This window comes from Stereum hirsutum (assembly GCF_000264905.1).
Source record: "Stereum hirsutum FP-91666 SS1 unplaced genomic scaffold STEHIscaffold_12, whole genome shotgun sequence".
Classification (NCBI taxonomy): Eukaryota; Fungi; Basidiomycota; class Agaricomycetes; order Russulales; family Stereaceae; genus Stereum; species Stereum hirsutum.
Window position 1 is genome coordinate 303,296 of NW_006763142.1, and position 19,246 is coordinate 322,541.

Here is a 19,246-nt window from a genome sequence, read left to right on the forward strand (position 1 = left end):
TTAGGGTGCATTCGGCAACCGAGAGCGGCAGATTCTCACCGGATTTCCAGCCACGGATTTCGTCCTCGGCGGCTGGCGCCGAGCCTTCTTCACACTCCGACACTGTCACGGTGGCTACGTGCTTTCGCCACCTCTTATGCGTACCATAACGATAACAGACGACCATTCCACTTTCTCGCATGAAGGCTTTCTGAAGCAGACAATCCCTACTCTGAAATGTTTGTTTCTTAATTTCATCTGCAGAGTCATGTTCTGCCGTGCGTTATGAGTCGGGAAGTACGTGACACTGACTGGCTCTCGCCACTTTGCCTACTAGCTTTGTCTGCCATGTGGCATCGCCCTCCCCTCATCCAGCATACGCTCTGGAGCCCTGATGATACCTTAATCGCGTGCTATAGTGTTCGTGATGAAGATTTGTGTACGAAAACCTCGGTTATACTTACACGGAGCCCTTCCATCCTTGAAGGTGGCAACAAGGTGGCAACCAAGTGGCAACAGCTAGTAAGTAGTACCTCTAGCAAAAGGTCGTGTAATAATAGCAATAAGTCATAATATAGTCGTAAGAGGCAGCTCAAGAGAGATGTCGACAGTGCCTCAGATGTCTTGCTTGCCTCTTCCTCTACATTTTGTCACTGTTGATGTTTGTGGTCCCATAGACTCGAAATCATACTACTGCAAAATTAACAACTGTGCCTTGATAGATCTGTCTTCGAGTGGTCACATCGTAAATATGCATTTATCTCTGAACGAGATGCTACGATTCACTGCGTTGACCGCTTTGTGTGATGAGTGTAGAGCGTCCGTGCTGGACGGTGTAGCCAGTGCAAGTACGAGGTAGAGTAACGTAGCGAGTGTGTAGCGCAATAACGCGCCCACTCCGTGTAGAACGGCTTGTCGCGAACGATGTGGCACATGCAGCACAAGTGATCATAGTCGTTGTGCTACGACGGTTCCTCTTCGCCAACTACGTCCTGCGTGCTCTCCTGTGCGACATGTACTACTCTGTGTTTAGGATTCTGTCTACGTGCTCCGGCAATGTTCATGGTATTCCCTTATATCTTTGAGCGTGATACTCAGGCGCCACAAACCAACCTCGATGATGGCCTCTACTGGCACATCCCAATCCCTGCGCGACTCGGAACGAGCAGCTCGTACTCGACTTCGCCAGAATCAGATACGCGTGTCGAATATACTCAAGTTTTACGACAGAATGCCCTCTCCTCCGAGATCGTATCGTTCTTACCAACGGCATGAGGTCTATGGACCTTCTGACATCCCAGCCTGGTTCTGCTCCTCCATCTGTCTATCACCGCACTCAGGACTCGGCCAAGAAAATAGGAGTCTACTGGCTGGAGAGGTTGAGTGTGAGGTGAAGTTAGTCCGTTTGCCGGTGAGTACATTTCATTTGTTCCGTGACAAGATACCCTGAAGTCTAAGACTGCTTCGGCAGGGCAAGCCCTGCAAAACCTGGGAAGACATCTTCGTCAATGATGACGATCCAGGTTGGCGCATCGCGCTGATGCTCACGGTGGTGTTATCGCCTGATTCTGAGGTACTTGTGTGGTGGCGTCACAGCCCTCCTGCTATTCTCGCCATCTACGACTCGGCTTGGAAGCCTAAGTATGATGACGGACCTTCGTGGTGTCACATGCTCGACTTTAACGAGCAGACGTCGTTTGTACACACTCGATTTGGGATCACCGAGTTGTTCGCGAGGCTAGCGTTGATGCATGATAATATTATAGAGGTGAGTATATTTCCCAGTTGTTCCCCCCACGGTTCTTTTCTGACATATACTACTATTGGTTAGGGTTTATCACAGAACATGCTTCTCTGGGCAAATTCGGTCTCGGTGGGTTCTATATTTTTTTTTATATGGTGTATGTGGTGAGATAATTCTTCTTACTTCGAATTCAGCTCGTTTGCAGTGCCCAGCGTTATCTCGCTAACAGCCTTCCTCAAACACCACCACGCCCATCGGCAGAACTAATAGATGATCACGCTCTGCATATCAATGCGGCCATCGAAGACAGTAGGATCGCCGCCGCCAACTCCGAGGCTGCTAAGTAGAAGTTTCGTTTCCTGTGTATGTAGCAGAGGGGATAAGTTGAATGAGGAATCGGTCCCCGAGACATCTTTATGTGCTAATCACTATGTGCGATGAATGTACCAAGAGCATAGAGAACGAGACATAGAGCGACGACTCAGAGAGAAGGGTACGTTGGGCCACAGTAAGTGACAAGTGTGGCCCTATGCGTGTCCGAGGGGCGGCGTCTTTCGGCACGCGTGCCGTTTCCGATGAGCACGATTTTCTTCTGCTTTCTCCCAGTTTCTCGTTGTCATCAACGTCCTCGACCATGATCTCGCTTATTGCAGAACACAGATACTATTCGGCAGAGGCTGAGTAGCGACGATCCTCAACTCGGTTGCCGCTGTCGCTAATTACTGTGGCGTTACTAAGGTGAGTCTATTCAAGTTGACAGTCACCGTCGTGAGCTAGATTATACCCTAATTGACGAACAGGGTCTAATTGGCAGTGGGGATGGATTCATATATAAGGGGCCTTCTTTCACCCTTTTCCCTACCTCTGTTGCTCTCGACCTCCGTCTAATCAGTGAGTGTTGCGCACATCCATCATCTCTCTCCTTTCTCTTCAGTAAATACAGCATTGGGCAGTCGCACTTCGACATACCCTTTGATTTTCTACCCTTTAGCTCTTTCTACAGTCTTGACATATATTTACACTGACCATACCCATCACTGCTAGATCCTGGCTGCACAAGCATATACAAGCATTGGGCAGTCGCACTTCGACATACCCTTTGCTCTGCCACCCGGATTACACGAACTGCACCAGCTCCTCGACCTCCATTGTCACGTACATACGGACCGAGACCACGCAATCCCTCACGAGCTGCAAGCCATGTCTGATAGGCAGACATATCCGGAGTATACCACCATGTCGAAGTCGGGGTAATAGGACTTGTTATTACTACGAACGGATCACCCGGATGGACGTCGACATGGTTCAGGTTCAATCGAAATCGTAGTCTATACCGTACGTCCATTCCCGTTTTCTCTCTTCTCTCAAGCTCTCCTCATATACGCCCTCCATTCCAGTGGGAAATCAATGTCATCCATATCGGAAACAATATCTAACACTCCTCCTACCTCCGATCTTTCGAATGCCCCGCCCTCGTATGAGTACGAACTCAACTCTCCGGTCTGGACCCGCCTCTCCGTCGAGCTCATTTTTTCAACGCTCCTGTACCTCGCGTTTGCACTGCCCGTCACTGCCCCCCTTCCCCCTATTCCTACGAGATCCACTCCACCTTCACCCTCTCCGTCTTCACTTACGGGCCCAAGTTCACCCAATGACGGCACTGCTGTTCGACACCAACAACACGAGAACCAACACCACGAACAACGCCCGAACAAAGTCACGAATAAAACAAAAACAACATCATCATCACCTCCCAATAACCTCTCGCATAGACCTCCTCCTCCCCTCCTCCGTCCGCTGTCTCGTCTCACCCACAATCTACGCCTCCCTCGTCCTGCACACGCATGCCCAAGCCCTCCCGTTCGGTTCGCTCTTTCTTCCGAAATGACCTGTGTTCGGGCAGTTGGACGTGTTAGTGACCCCTCCGCCGTGGAGCCCCTCCCTCAACCCCTCCTTCAACGCCAAACAGGCACACAAACCCCTCCCCAAATCTCGAATATTCTCCCTCCCCTCCCTTGAATCCACCCTCGACTCCCTAGCCTCCCACGACACCTTCGCACACCTGCAAAACCTCGCTCTCACGCCCGCAGTACATCGTGCCACGCAATATGGGTGTTGGACGCGGAAATGGGTGAGGCCGAGGGCTGTGATGATTTGTCAGGCTGCAGGAGGATGTGGCGCCGGCTCAGGTACCGGGTTGGTCTGAATGCATTAGGGGGAGCAGGAGGGGCAGGAGGAGGTGCAGGAGCGGGTGGAGGAGGGAGAAGAACGTATGGCGGACATACCGAAGTCGCGCCCCTAGCGCTGCCCGTGCTTGCCCACCCGACTGCGCTTCGCCACCATTGTCAACCTCGCGCTCTCATCGACGTTTGTGTCTACATTGACGCCGTCCTGGTACTGCGTGCGGCATCGTAGCCAAGTGTGCCACAGCTAGCACTCACCTGTCTACTCGACGTAACACTGTTGTAGCACAAGTATCATACAACGATGTATATAAAGAACGACCGTCGACAATGAGATTACCTTCCCTCTCTTTGATTGCCCTTGCATGCGTGAGAAAGCATTCGTCTGTGCAAGGACCCACAACCTCTTCTCCAATAGCGGTCCCCATCATTTCTAAGCAGCTCTGTGGTACCCTCTGATGTGCGTACTCTTATTTTTCAATGTTGGCTGGCAGATTCACTAATTCTATTCTTTCATATAGTCACACATTTCGCTCTAGGAAAACCTTCCAGGCCTAGCTGAGCACGTTCTCAAGCTCCCCATGCCCCCGTGCTATTGCAAGTTTCGAGGCTGTAATGGTGCCCAAAGACCTCGTAGTACATGGCGATACCATTATGACAAGGACACCGCTGCTGCTTTGCACCGACCGAGCATGGCTGGTAAGTTGCTGTTTCCATCTGCACACCATGTTGTCCCTAACGTTCTCGTTTCGTAGAATCTGTTCCACCCAGTGAATCTACCCTGCAACCCTCTGATCCTACGACACCCTGCAACGACGGCGTTCATATCTTGCAGAACAACACACTTACACATGATTCCTCTGCATTCGATGCTGTTCCGGACCCGAATTCATTCACCTCCTCGCCGCCTGAAAATACAAACACCGTTTCCCACCGCAGAGAAGAAGCTGAAAATCTTGGCCAGCGTTACATTGACACTATATCGGGGAATCTGGAGTTAGCGGACGACTCTGCTGACATCGGCGATATCGATGAAGATGCCGAAGACGACCCTGCTCTCTACGCTGCCCCTACCTCGAATCAACCAATCGCTTCGACGAGTGAACATGTCTCCTTCGCTGCGATTCCTGCCTTTCAACGCATCGTTCGTAATCCTTCTCAGCCGGACGAGAACAATCCCGATCCGTTCCATACCGATGCTACCCATTCGTCCACGGCCTCCGTTACACGCCACAACACATCGACACCATTCTTCCTCCTCTATCTGCTCGTATCATGGCTCCACACCCATTTCCACCTTCCTTTTGCAGCATGCAACGTTGTTCTACTGGTTGTTGTCAATATTCTTCGGTCTGCTGGTGTCATCATTCCCCCCTACCCAAAGCCATATCAGACACTCGGCTCTGTGACCTCCAATCTCGGCGTAGAACCTGTTTTTCAGACTCTTCCGGTCTGCAGTAGCTGTCTGGAGGTATATCCTACCACTGTATTGCACGATACGCTCTGTTCTCGCTGTTCGCAACCGCTTTTTAAGACTGCTCGCCGGCTCGACCGTCGTGCCACACCCGACGCCACACTTCATCGTCCTTTGCTCCAGTTCCCAATGAAGTCCATTGAGGCCCAGCTTCGAGAAATACTAGAGATACCGGGTATGGAGGATACTGTTGATCACTGGCGGATGAAATCGCGTACACCGGGCGTATATACCGATAACTTCGACGGCAACATCTGCAAGACCATCCCGGGTATCGATCACAGGCCTTTCTTCGAGAACCCTCTACCTTCAGGATGCAGTGAGCTGCGCATAGGCCTTAGTCTGGGTGTGGACTGGTACGCCTATGGCTATCTCTCATAATGTTTGTTTATTGCCTCATCGTTTTCATACAGGTTCTCGTACTTGCGTAGCCAGATCTCCCCATCTCACTCGTCCTGCCCAATGTCGTTCAACATCATCAACTTGCCTCCTCATCTGCGGTACGTTATATTTGATTCCGTTAGATGTGAATGGTTTGGTTTAGTGTTTCTCTTCATTTGTAGGTATCGTGTGGCGAACCTTCTCCTCTCGGGAATTATGCCCGGACCAAAGGAACAAGATCCTGACCAAGTCCAGCGCTTCATTCGTATATTCGTCAATGAGCTCATCCGACTCTGGGAGTCCGGTTTCGTTATGAGCACACCCAAGTATCCGGAGGGGCGTCTTATCAGGGTGATCCTGGTATGTGTCATCTGCGACAAGCCGGCCGCTCACAAGCTAGGGGGCTTTGGCTCGCATAGCCACACATTCTTCTGTACGAAGTGTTGGATCAAGCAGTCAGATAAACGAACCACAGCAGCGTATGAGAAGAACGGTACGTTGTTTTATCATACCGTTTCCGACTTGCTCTCAATTATCGCTCTGTAGCTTTTCCCCGACGTACTCATGAAGAACAAGCCCGCTATGCACAAGAGTATGCACAATGCGCATCTCAGTCAGCTCGTGATGAATTTGTGAAGCACTTCGCATCACGGTGGTGCGAACTCGTACGACTTCCGTACTTTGATCTTTGTCGTATGATCATCATCGATCCTATGCATAATCTTCTTCTTGGTTGGCCATTTCTTCTCAAGCTTACTCCTCTGTTTACTGATCCTCAGTGTGAAAGGTCTCGTCAAGACGCACTTCTACCATGTATGGATACAGCTGAAGGTCCTTCGGAAGACGAAGGAGTTACGCAGACTGCATGACATTCTTTCCGAGGTGTGTCTCTTTGCCAACTTAGGCAGTCATATCTTATCTGATGACGTATAATGGCATTAGTTGAAGATTCCGACATACGTTGGTAGGCTCCCTGCGCTAATGGGCGAGCCTGCTGGTGGTTCTCTCACGGCGGATCAATGGCTGGTGGCGGCTACTGTCGTCCTTCCTCTCGTAGTGCGTCACTTTGAGCATAGCCGTATTCCCCTCTCTTACGAGTAACTATAGATGCCCCAAATCTGGGACGAATACTGCACTGGTGACCCAGAAACAATTCGTCTGCAGCGTTTGGGAGATATCCGAGACGGCATTGAGAAGAGGAAGGCTGAGCAAGCTGCTGCAAGGAAGGCTCGCGCGGAAGCAAAGGCGCAGGAGGCTATGGCAAATGCTCGTCGTACAGGACGCAAACGCAAACGTACTTCGAGATCTCAGGTGAGGATCCTCTATTCATGGAAGCTGATTCAAGGCCAACAGCTGATCCTTTGTTCACGCCATCAAGTGGGTTGATCCGGGCCCTGCTCCAGATGATCCTCAAGCCGTACCTCTAGACTCTGGTGCGGTCGAGGTGGAGGACGATATCTTTGCTGGCCGTGATGACGATGACAACGACGACGGACAATCATCTACCCGTCCTCCCAACCTTCACCCCGATGACCCGACCCACTTTTTGATGCTGTCATCCGCTTTGAAGCTCTTACTTGCCGACGAGATTACTACTGCGGAAATTGAGGAGAGCGACAGACTTCTACGAGAGTACAATGTCAAACTCTTGCATGTAGGTTTCTTTGTGCGGTACGCGTATACTTTGACTCATATCGATCTCTTTCTAGCTTTACGGGCCAGAGGTCATGCGCCCAAATCACCATTACTCAACCCACGTACCCGAATGCATCTATGATTTCGGTCCCTTGCATTGCTTTTGGACCTTTCTATTTGAGCGTATCAATAAGGTACTAAAGAGCTATAATAGCTCAAATCATGCTGGTGGAGAGCTCGAGACGTCCTTCTTTCGAGAGTTCCATCGCACCGTCCAACAGTCACGCGTGGTATGTTTTTAGAATATCAACATAAGTTTGACTTGATATGTACTCATTTGTCAATAGATGGCTACATCTTACCCCGGCGCCAACAGCTTCATTCAGCAAAGTATCAGTCAGATGTATCACGCTACTGCTGATGATCGCGGCACAGTTCAGGCTCTAGCGCGAGAGCTTGATGAGGCCAACAAAGATGGTCAGTGTTCCAGGTTCCGTAGTACCACCATTGATTGTGCTTACTCCCCACCTGACACTACAGGCAACGTTGGATTCCAGCTCTCAACGCGTTCCCTTACAGCTTTCATGAACTCAGATCTCTACGAGGAGGTCTTTTCCCATTTCTCTTTACGTCTCCCCTTCCCTGTTCGTTCCCACATCATGACCGGCGTAGAGGTCCCTATTCTTCCCACTGCGACGTTCTTCGACTATGTTGTCATCAATGAACGTCGGTATTGGGCTTCGACTCGTAACAATGGCGAAGGAAACTCACTTGTTGCTGTTGCAACGAGTTCAACTGAGATATTTGTTGGCCAGCTGACTGAGATATTTGTCCTCCAGCAGAAGAGCATCGGGGGGACTTATCGTTTTGGCCGGGTACGGTGGCTGGTCCCCGCATCAATTGATACCTCACGGAGCGCATGGTCTGGCATCTGGTGCGTTCTCTTGTTTTTGCTGCTTTATCTAACAACTGCACTTATATTATCACATGTATTCAGCACGTCAGATATGCAAGTCAGCCTGTGGAAAGCAAACACGTTCCAAGAGACCAAGACTAACGAGAAATACGCGGAAGACTCGAGTCAGGCCCCGGGAAGCTTCACCAAAGGTCTCCCGACCAAAACTCGTCGAATCGGGGGTAAAATATGCTAAGGGTGCATTCGGCAACCGAGAGCGGTTTGATTTCCGGCGGATTCTCCTGCCAAAACGAAAGAATCTGGATTCTCGGATTTCGTGGCTTCTTCGGCAGCCGTGGTGCCTGCCGACCCCTGCCGCGCACATATTGCGTGACTGATGTGACTCCGGAGTGCTTTGCCACTTCATTCTTCAGTGGCACCTTTGCGCGAGTTCGTCGTCTTGTCGTCGTCGTTTGGCTAGACCACCAATCACTGCGTCTTTTGCTCTGTAGGACTGTGCGCTCTACGCTAGGTCTACGAGGAGTGGAGCAGGAGTAGCACACAAGGTAGCGCAACTTGTCTACCTTTGTTCGACGTCCATCTTTCGACGCGTAGCCATGCTGCACAGTCGGTGCTATCAACAGTAGAACTGCTGTGTCACCGACTGTCTACGCCTCTTAAGTATCCACATCACGACTTGCAAACTCTGTGTAGCACTGTCTGGCCACCCCGGGTAGGAAGGCCATGGTTGTGCTCACGAATTGATCCCGATCTATCTTGAGAACACGTATTCGGGACCTATTTAGATCATTCAGACTCGCATGCTTTGATCATGTAGATAAGATTGCTGTGGTAGTAATAAAATGATCTGACACCCTGACACAGCCATATCTACAGACAATGAGACGGATATAACTGGAGTAAATGGCGCTACATGGCCACTGGCAGGCAGGAAAACCCTGCAGGCTTGTGCAAGCGAGCTAGAAGGCACAGGCACACTTGTTCACTTGTTCTCCATATTCTTCGGAAAGCCCAATATTTGTCTCGAACAAGAAGACAAATAAAATGAGCCGGGGCACGTGTCTCCAACATCTTTGAGCTTCAATATGCAAAACATGCCGCATATTGCGGAAGGAGTAGCCAGGCAACAACCGTTCAGATAGCGGTACAAGGTGGGGTGTGCCTAGAGAAGAGAGAATATAAAATGCTCAGGTCAGTTTGCAGAAGGCCGCCACTGGTAGATCACCTCGAACGACCATGACCGACTCGACTAGCTATACTGGCATACCTCTGTCTGGATCGGACAACTATACCGCACTATCCGGCAGTGAGGAGACTTATTCCATGCCAACCGGCACTCAATATGACACCTCTGGCACCTCCCAACAAGCCGCCCAGCTAGCAAACCATCATGTCCGTTGATTACTGATAACCTATCCTCTGTCAATGCCCAAACTGACGACATAACGTAGGGTACTGGAATCGTACCTCAAAACTACGGTTTTGGTCAGTACATGCTGACGCCTCAGTCAAATACAGGCCAGATGCACCAGGCAGTACATCATGTGCGTGTTCTTCCGATCACCTTCACAAAATATCTCAGCCGCTCATTTTTGAGTTACTTCTGAATAGAACGGCATGGCGGGATACGCACCTATGCAGGAAGGTTATACGAACTGGAATCTACCTCCATCGAACCAGATAATTCCACCCGCTCAGAACTTCCTTCCGCCTCTCGGCCAGACCCTCATCTCAACAACGGAACTTACACGGTTGCAGGACAATTTCTCGAGCACGATGGAGAAGGTGAACGTGGCGATCAATAGGCTAGAGAAGTTGGAGGCCGATGTAATCGCACTGAAGCAGAAGGATTCGGAAGTTGGTAAGGCTCGGAAGGGGAAAAAGAGTGGAGAGGGCGATGCAGACGGACCTCGACCTTCGACAGAGGCAGAGGTTAGTACAAAAGTCATACTCGATCATTGATATATTCTTACCGCTGAACGTTCAGAATTTTGTACAAGCCAAGTTTCAGTCTGCTGTCGGTATCAGCAACCCTGTGGGCAGAGGTAAGAAGTGGGCCATACCACCACCTCTTGAAGCGGACGACGCACCACGCATGAACGCAACGGGTACCACTCGTCTCTGGAATCCGGACTGGAGACAGTCGTCGACTACGTCGACGAACCAGGAGTTCATTGATCATTTAGTGGAGTTGCTTCTGTCGGAGGAAGAACATAAGGATGAGGATAAGGTCAGTCGTTTCCACTCAGTATCCTAGATATCATTGCTGACGAACCATCAGCGTTTACTTTCGAACTTGCCATCAGGAAAGTGTAAGAAGATGGTGACCACCTACTTCAACAACACCGCACGGCGTTGGAAGAGTGAGAACTTTGAGGCGAGTGGTGAGAAGGCGAAGGCAAATGAAGCACGTACTCGTCGTCAACTCCGTAAGAAGCGGGTTCGTCCATTCAGAACGCTTCTTTGACTTCTCTATCTGACGTCTGTGGCATCTGCATCGTATAGGCTGCTACAAAAATGCGTCAGGGAGCCCAAGTTCTTGCGGAGAAGCTGGGTGATACCGCGTGTGTTGGCATTGACGAACTTATACATACGGAGTGGATGGACTCACAGCATAGTACATCCGGTGAAGCTAATGACGAGGAGTGGGAGAATCGCAGGGTGGCAATGGGCGGAGGGGCAAATCAGAAGGGTATAGAATTGCGACAAAAGGAATGGGTCTCGCCTTGGGTGTGTATGCTCTAATTCACCTTCCTCGTCTACCTCGTTCTGACATGGCCAAAAGTTACGGAAGCTATGGGGATACATGCTTTCCGTTGCCCGTGAGGCAGATGAACAAGCAAAAGCTAGACCAGCAAGCAATCAGGAGCTCATGAGATTTCGTGGGCCTTCTGCTAATAGTAACACAAGTGCACCACCGATGGCGACGAACCTCAAGCCTTGCCGTAACTGTGTTCGCGACTCCTGGGCAGAAGCTCATCCCCACCACGTCTTCCCCAGCGCTAACACGACACATACAGCGATGCAGATAGATGTCGCGATGGCCGTTCTTGATCCTCGGTATGTGGCATACTATGAGTGTGATGCGGATGATGAGGGTGAAGTAATGTAGGCTAGGCAGAGGATGCGGGTACTTAGAAGGTGTTAATGACCAAAATAGATATACTGCAACGATCTCACCAGTCTTAGCAGCGTCGCCCTTTCTGTGAATGAAAATTGTTAGATGTAGTAACGGACTGTGCAACGAACACAAAATGACATACCGTCCTGAGTGTAATTGTGGCCCAACACGCAATATCTTCGACAATGGTGCTCGACACGACGACATGGCTGAGAATATCTTCCAAGTTGATGAGTCGGCTCGGTCCCTCTGAACGTTTGAGCGTCTACGATAGAGAGCATGTCTTCGATGGCACCTTCTGGTCGCCAACTTTCCACAACTTTCTCTGAGTCTCGACGTCTTAAATAGCCTTTTGTTCGCCTCGGGACTCGGTACTAGGCAGACGCTTTCCTCGTCGTCCGAACTTTACTATCTTCGCTTTCACTTTGCTGTGTCATGCATTTCCGTCCGCATCTGCACTCGCTCAGACTCATTCGTCCCATCTAGAGTCTCAGGCCATCAATCACTACCCCGGCTCCCCGAACTTTTTCCCTCAGGCTAGTCCGAGCAAGTCCACGCAACTCACGACCTCGACTCAGACGCTCGTGCTAGAGTTTTTGATTGGCTCCTATGGGCCGCCTGCTTCCGGTACCGTCCATTCTCCGTCCAAGTTCTCATCCTCGAATCAATCCTATCTCTATGGTTTCCTCACATTCGCTCTTCTTCCACGGTTGAAGATGCGAAGTGAAGAATCAAACTCGCTAGTATTACTCTTATTGCAGCTGTTGACCTTTTAGTACATCACTGTGGTACAATTGTGGCTCACATGAACATGTATCAAGTTTACCTTCATTTCCCTTCGTGCGCTTGAACTTTGGTCTATCGTGATCAGGCTCAGATGCAGCTCGCGTTCGCTTGGTCAAACAAAAGAAAAGGTTCAAGACCTCACCATGGTGATTGCTGAAAGAGAGGGAGCAAATATGCTCCAATTATAGAGAAACTTGGAGGGATAACAACCGAACACATACAACACACCAAGACAACGAAAGCAAAATGCAAACGATGAGCGAAACAAAGCGGCCTTGACCATCTACCATCTGAACAACAAAGAGCGTCGTGAAGCTTCAGCACAAAAAGTTAGCGGTGAGAGAGCGCAGACTGGTGACGCACCCAGAGGACACTAGTCGAAGTCAGTTATAAAGTACCACAACGGCTGCTCCTCTTCCGGCAAACACAATTCCTTCCTCAAGAGGTCAAGCACCTCCTTCGTATCCTGATCGTCCAGCTCGCGATCCTCCTTCGCATAGTTATCCCACAGCGTAACGATGGTGTCATACTTCACATGCGCAGGCGTGAAGAAGTTTAGTCGCACACGGGTGACCCATGTGAGGTGACGTTCAACAGCAAACATGCCACGGTTGATGTAAATAGCTCGGTATTGCCTGTTTTTGCAAGCGTCCAGCTTCTCGTTCGTGAGCAGTTCGACCCTTTTGGCGTAGGCTATCAGGTCGTCAATCGTTGTGCCAAAGCCAAATGCCACTTTGACGGGTCCTCGATACCAGGCCTTGCGCATCGCCTTGTGGTCCACAGTGAGAGCAGGATGCAACTGCTCCATCGGCGCCCTCTCCGCGCAATATGCTTTGTAGGTCTGCACGCAGTCAATGTTCGAGCTCGGAGAGAACCAAGATAAGAAGATACCTCTTCATCAATTCCACTGTCGTCAGAGCTTACTGAGCTGCTGGAGGCATCCGATTTATCGATGAAGTCTGCGTTTGGTCTGCGTTGTCGCCATCGTCAGACATTATTAGGGAATATGTAAGGTCGCCCAACGAGAGCAAGGGAGAAGAGTCAGAAGTGTGGCGGACATGACCGTGACGGCGCTCATACTCAAGTTACATAACTGCGCTTTGTCCGTAACCTTGCCGCCACAGCACAAAGGTTGGCACGCAGGCATGGCAACCTCGATCCCTTTTCGAACAAGTATATAAGGCCCTCGCGGATACACTCAAGCCTTTCATTCCCCCCTGCCGCCCTTTTCTCTCTGCTACCCTCTCCTCCCTTCTCTCAATCTCTCAACGAGTTCCAGAGTTCCAGATGGCGCCACACTGTTACGCCACACCAAACCACGCGGCATAAGTAGTTCGCAACTTGCAATTGACAATTGGACACATCGCGCACATGGTTTCCACGCGATGCCGCGGCAGATCCATCGATCCGGTTGCTGAATCTGATATCCGACGCTCGCCGATAATGAAGACGTTCAAGTTGAACTTTCCTCTGCTAGTGGGTGCTCCCCTCTGCATACAGTGCGTGCTCCTCTTAACGACATCTGCGTCGTTCTGCTCTATGTCGGTGGTGGCACTCTGCTTGACGTGCGACGGGCTGAGAGGACTTGGTGGAGGCGGTGGAGCGGCTCTGGGCCTAGTGCGAGCCGCGTTACTGGAAAACGCATTGTCTTCCCAATTGGGACATCCTCTTGAGCTTGCCTTTTCCTATGCGTTTTCCTGTACCCGAATTTCTCCGCCGCGGCATATCGATACCTATCGATTTGATCGCGAAGCTTCCATTCCGCATCCGGCGCTCCACCTCGTACCGTCCAGACTTCTTTCCCTGACACAAGCCCACAAAATCCCGCCCCACGCGCTTCTTTTTGCGTTTATTCACACCAGAGGCCGAATTGGGACGTCCTGTTTATCCTCTCATCATCTAGAAGGCGACGGAATGCGATACCGCCCTGCCTCGAGGCGGTCTGCTGGGGGCGGTTTCTAAGGGTTTCGTTTTCCCGGTTCTTTTCTCCGGTGTCTCGTTGGGTTTTCCGGACTCTGGAAAGGTATATAAGGAGCCCCTCCGAGGGCATTGGGGGACAGGCATTGGTTGACTTTCGACCACTTGCATCCCCTCGCACTTTCCCCTCCCACTTTTTCCCTCCTTGCCTCCACACGAGCTCGCTGTGGTCGACGCTGTCGACGTTGGTGTCGGCGATGTTGGTGAGTCTTCCCTCGCTCGTCGTCGTCGTTGCTCCCTTCGCTCGTCACTGATACCTTTCACTCTTTGCCACGTCAGCGTCGTCGTCGTCGTCGTCGTCGTCGCCCTCGCCCTCGCCGTCAACATCGTCGACGTCGACGGCCCCTCCCTCTTAGGTGCGTCCTCTTCTCTGCCATCATCGTCATCATCGTCGTCGCCGTTGCTGACATACCCTCCTAGCTGTCGTCAATACCATCATCGTCGTCGACGTTGTCGACCCTCCCCCCTTACAGGTGCGTCCCCGTCCTCTCTATCATCGCCATCATCATTGCTGACCTCACCTTCTTCTCGACGATCAGGTACACGTCTTTATCGGTCCATCAGGTGCCTTTCCTTTTTGGGATGTTCGTTCGTGAGTGGGTATATATTGGCTTGGTCGTTCCACCGTTCGCTCTTTTCTTCGTCCCCCACTTCGCTTATCTTCCCTCATCGTCGCCCATCGTGGTCCGTCATCATCGCCGACCCTTACCTACCTCATAGACCTTACCTACCTTCACCCATCTTCGCCTACCTTTGCCCACCCTCACCCACCTCCACCCACCTTCACCTATTCTCGCCTTCTCTCACCTACCCCCACCACCTTCACTCATCCACACCGACCTTCACCCACCCCTCTCACCCACCCTCCCCATCTTACTTAGTATGTAGTACGTCACTGACCTTGTGTGATCTCTCGCGACACTTCTCTGCTTTGGGCGACACTCTAGCTTAGGCGACACTCTTTCGCTTCATTCGTTATACTTTGTTCCTTTGTCGTTACTCTCTCCACACACCTACTAACCCACCCATCCGCCCACCCTTCGACATCGTCATTCGCCTCGACCCTTCCGTACTATATCCTTCCTTCTTTCCTCTTCGTCATCTTCCTCCCTTCTGACCTTCCACTTCGTCTCAGTCTGTCTCTTCGTGTGTAAGTATTCTCCCCTCTACGGCGGCACATCTCAGCTTGGGCAGCACACTTCAGCTTAGGCGGCTTCTACCTTCTCTCTTCTTCCATCTCGCTGACTCATCGCCACTTAGATTCATCCCTTCCGTCATTATATATAGGTACGTCGTCTCTCCGCTTGGTCGACCCTCGGCTTGGCGATGCTCTTCAGCTTAGGCGACTTCTCTTTCCTCTCCCTCCTCTCTTCTCCTTCCTCCTCTATCATCGACTCGTACATAAGTTAAGGTCGCTCTTGGTTATGGGGTCTAAGTCTAGATATATTGTGTGATATAGAGGTGCGTATAGTCGTAGATAATATAATGCATGGTCTCCTTCAGGTGCGTCATATGTAAGAGCTTGGTCCTGGTCTTGGTCTCGGTCTCATCTTAGGCAACATCCACCGCCCATCGTCCTCCCTTCCCATATTTGTCTCTCGTCTCTCGTCTCTGTGTCAGTGTTTCTTTTCAAGGTGGGTCCCCCTGGGTAGAGCGTCGACCTTGTCGTGGTCCAGGGGCTCAGTACCTCTTCGGAGGGAAGCCAACAGACGCTCGCAAGGTGCGTTTCTTTTCTATCCCGTGTCGCTGATTTTCTCTAGAGCCTCTTACAGGAGTGGAATCTGACACGAAACTCATGCATGTCCGCGGGGAACATGTATTGATCTGTGAGTTTTTCCTTTCGATACACCTATCCTAGTGACCACGCTGACTTTCTCCTCAGTTGCCCTACAGGTGTGTGAATGTGTGAATGTAAGAGATTGGCATCGACCTGCCTCAACAGCAGCGCCCTCGATGCAACCTCGACACCGAGCTCCAACGAGCTTCAAGACCGGTCCCCTTGGCAGAGCGTTGACCTTGTCGTGGTCAAGGGGCTCAGTACCTCTTCGGAGGGAAGCCAACAGACGCTCGCAAGGTACGTCTCTTTCTTTATATTATTTCACTGACTTTTTTAGATTGTTTTAGAGGCGTGTCAGGTTGTGGTGAGTCTCCGTTACTTTGTCTCGCTCGCGTAGATTTTCTTTTTACTGATGTATTGTGTTTAGTTTTTGTTAAAGGTACGTGAGTGTGAGTGGGAGAAAAGGTACGTGCGGCGCTCTGCTTGCGAAAGCAGCATCGTCCTTCCCCTTGGTAGAGCGTCGACCTTGTCGTGGTCAGGGGGCTCAGTACCTTCTCTGAGGGAAGCTAACAGACGCTCGGAAGGTACGTCTCTCCTCGTTCTATGTCGCTGATTTTTTTAGATTCTCTTAGAGCAGTTGCTTTCGACACGAAACTCAAGATTTCCACGAGGAATATGTATTGATCGGTGAGTCTTCCATTTCAATGCGCGCGTACTCATGACCACGCTGACTTCCTCCTCAGTTTTGCTGCAGCTGTGTGACTGTGTGAATGTGAGAGAACGGCGTCGACCTGCATTCAACAGCAGCGCCCTCTACACAACCTCGACACCGCGCTCCAACGAGCTTGAAGACCGGTCCCCTGGGATAGCGTCGACCTTGTCGTGGTCCAGGGGCTCTAGTACCTCGGAGTCCGATCCTCTGAGGGAAGCCAACAGACGCTTACTAACAGGTGAGTGGGTCGCGCTTTGGCCTACATTTTTTTCCTGACCCGTTCTGTTCAGTTTTATTTCAGGCCAATGCGTGCCAGTAAGCTCAAGACGATCGACGCCCTGATTTTCAACACCCGGGCATGACGACGGGTCCGGTCGACGACTCCAATCAAGCACGACATCAACGTGCGGTGGTCTCTGGGTAATCTTGGGCTGGGGCGTCTTGGGCTGGGTTTCTAGGTGTGTTGGTTCTCTTCGTCTACTGGGTCCTTTCGTCTGCTGAGTCTCTTCGTCTGCTTGGCCTCTTTGTTTGCTAGGTCTTGTAGGCTTGATCTCTACGCTGCTGGGTCTCGTGGGCTTGCTCCCTAAGTTTCTGCGCTGAGGCTGGGTTGGCTAGAGCTAGGCGACACCGACATCAACCTCATGACCGAGCTCAAGCACCGACATCGCTCACGACCGAAAGCACGACATCGACATCGCTCACGACCGAGCTCAAGCACGACCTCAACCTCGACCTCACGAACGAGCTCAAGCACGACATCGACACCGAGCTCCAAGCGCTTCAAGACCGGTCCCCTGGGATAGCGTCGACCTTGTCGTGGTCCAGGGGCTCTAGTACCTCGGAGTCCGATCCTCCGAGGGAAGCCAACTGACGCTACTAACCGGTGAGTGGATCAGCACCTCGATTCACATATCTATTCTAACGCGTTTTGTCAGTTTTTTTTTACAGGTGCGTGAGTGTGAGTAAGACGCCCTCAAGCACAAGACGCTCGACGCTCTGATCATCGGCATTATCGTCTTCAACGGGGCCTCCCCTGGGTGAGCGTCGACCTTGCCGTGGTCCAGGGGCTTAGGTTCCCCGGAGTCCGATCCTCTGGGGACAACTAACAGACGCTCGCAGAATAGGCAGTATATTAACCTGTGAGTTTTTGTTCTCCTCGATGCGTATACACCGCCCTGACCACTCATTGCAGCTTTGACAGGTGTGGGTGTCGTAAGGTTCCTCAGTCATTGGGTCGGCGCTCTCGGCGCCTGTGGCGGCACTTCTCTTGGGCAACACTCTGAAGCTCTGACGACCTCTTCCTCACCCGTTACTCTCTTCGCCCACCCACTCACCCACTATCGCTCTTTCTCTTGAACCCGAGCTTAGGAGACATCCGCTTTCTCCCCCTTTCACACCCGCGTTTTTCTTTTCGCTCTCGCTTTCATCTTGACACTATTGGGCACTCTCTATCTCTTTCTCTCCGGGTCTGTGCTTGTCTCAAGTCTTCAGCTTGATCCCCTCCCCTGGTGTGGCGTCGACCTTGTCGTGGTCCGGGGGCTCTAATACCTCGGAGTTCGATCCTCTGAGCGAAGCCAACAGACGTCTACTAACAGATGAGTCTTCGTGTTCTTCGATACACATATTTCTCCTGACCAGTCTTGCGCAGTTTTGTTTCAGGTGCACGAGTGTGAGTCCGGTAAGCTCAAAACGACCGACGCCCTGATTATCAACACTCGGGCACGACGTTGAGTCTGATCGACGACTCCTATTAAAGCACGACATCAACACCCGACGGTGGAATCTAAGGTATCTTGGGCTGGGTTTGTAGGTCTTCTGTCTCTTTGGATATGCTGGGTCTCTTCGTCTGCTAGGTCTCGTCGGCTTGGTTTCTAGGTTGCTGGGCTTGGGCTGGTCTCGCTGGAGCTAGGCGACATCGACAGCGACCTCACGAGCGAGATCAAGCACGACTTCGACATCGAACTCACGACCTCGCCCAAGCACGACTTCGACGTCAACACCGACCTCACGAACTAGATCAAGCACGACATCGACACCGGGCCCCAATAGCCTCAAGACCGGTCCCCTGGGAAAGCGTCGACCTTGTCGTGGTCCAGGGGCTTTAGTACCTCAGAGTCCAATTCTCTGGGGGAAACTAACAGACGCTCGCAAGGTACGTTTCCTCTTAATGCTATGTCGCTGATTTTCTTCTAGATTCTCTTGCAGGAGTGGAGTCCGATACGAAACTCACAGATGCCCGCGAGGAACATGTATTGATTGGTGAGTCTTACCTTTTGATACTACGCGTATATAAGTGACCACGCTAACTTTTTCCTCACTTTTTTCACAGCTGTGTGAATGTGTGATTGTGAGAGAACGGCGTCGACCTGCTGTCAACAGCAGCGCCCTCGACACAACCTCAACACTGAGGTCAACGATCGACGTAAGTAATACATGCTCACAAGGCAGGGATACGAAATTGTGAGTTCCTTCTCTTTGTATGCGCGCGTAGTAGCTGTGCTAACTTCCTCCTCAGTTTTACTGCAGCTGTGTGAGTGTGTGATTGTGAGAGAGCGGCGTCG

The 19,246-nt window shown here is 51.3% G+C and overlaps 5 protein-coding genes across 5 annotated transcripts; 4 read left to right on the plus strand and 1 right to left on the minus strand.

Moving 5' to 3' along the window:
* Positions 1–1,099: 1,099 nt before the first annotated feature.
* STEHIDRAFT_113037 (uncharacterized protein) lies at positions 1,100–2,977 on the plus strand (the record flags this gene model as incomplete). The annotated part of the gene is made up of 9 exons (XM_007306860.1): positions 1,100–1,390; positions 1,451–1,747; positions 1,811–1,852; positions 1,918–2,032; positions 2,175–2,231; positions 2,409–2,461; positions 2,524–2,614; positions 2,658–2,725; positions 2,768–2,977. The coding sequence occupies 9 exons, from the start codon at positions 1,100–1,102 to the stop codon at positions 2,975–2,977; spliced, it is 1,224 nt and encodes a 407-aa protein (XP_007306922.1).
* A 2,013-nt stretch (positions 2,978–4,990) lies between these two features.
* STEHIDRAFT_62579 (uncharacterized protein) lies at positions 4,991–8,547 on the plus strand (the record flags this gene model as incomplete). The annotated part of the gene is made up of 11 exons (XM_007306758.1): positions 4,991–5,736; positions 5,794–5,880; positions 5,944–6,254; positions 6,308–6,493; positions 6,549–6,643; positions 6,704–6,817; positions 6,869–7,055; positions 7,165–7,415; positions 7,471–7,683; positions 7,744–7,873; positions 7,937–8,547. Coding segments are annotated over 11 exons (2,931 nt in total), but the record flags the coding sequence as incomplete, so codon positions are not given.
* Positions 8,548–9,548: 1,001 nt separating this feature from the next.
* STEHIDRAFT_159391 (uncharacterized protein) lies at positions 9,549–11,424 on the plus strand (the record flags this gene model as incomplete). The annotated part of the gene is made up of 7 exons (XM_007306861.1): positions 9,549–9,704; positions 9,764–9,856; positions 9,924–10,244; positions 10,300–10,542; positions 10,594–10,752; positions 10,818–11,042; positions 11,098–11,424. The coding sequence occupies 7 exons, from the start codon at positions 9,549–9,551 to the stop codon at positions 11,422–11,424; spliced, it is 1,524 nt and encodes a 507-aa protein (XP_007306923.1).
* Positions 11,425–12,592: 1,168 nt separating this feature from the next.
* On the minus strand, positions 12,593–13,366 carry STEHIDRAFT_113039 (uncharacterized protein; the record flags this gene model as incomplete). The annotated part of the gene is made up of 3 exons (XM_007306862.1): positions 12,593–13,060; positions 13,144–13,189; positions 13,278–13,366. 3 exons carry the CDS (start codon positions 13,364–13,366, stop codon positions 12,593–12,595), a joined length of 603 nt encoding a protein of 200 aa, XP_007306924.1.
* A 296-nt stretch (positions 13,367–13,662) lies between these two features.
* Positions 13,663–18,701, plus strand: STEHIDRAFT_159393 (uncharacterized protein; the record flags this gene model as incomplete). The annotated part of the gene is made up of 15 exons (XM_007306863.1): positions 13,663–13,718; positions 14,476–14,552; positions 14,617–14,669; positions 14,736–14,780; positions 14,917–15,076; positions 15,873–15,916; positions 16,079–16,089; positions 16,142–16,270; positions 16,321–16,337; positions 16,401–16,412; positions 16,547–16,557; positions 16,606–16,660; positions 16,717–16,923; positions 18,442–18,491; positions 18,561–18,701. 15 exons carry the CDS (start codon positions 13,663–13,665, stop codon positions 18,699–18,701), a joined length of 1,068 nt encoding a protein of 355 aa, XP_007306925.1.
* Positions 18,702–19,246: the final 545 nt, after the last annotated feature.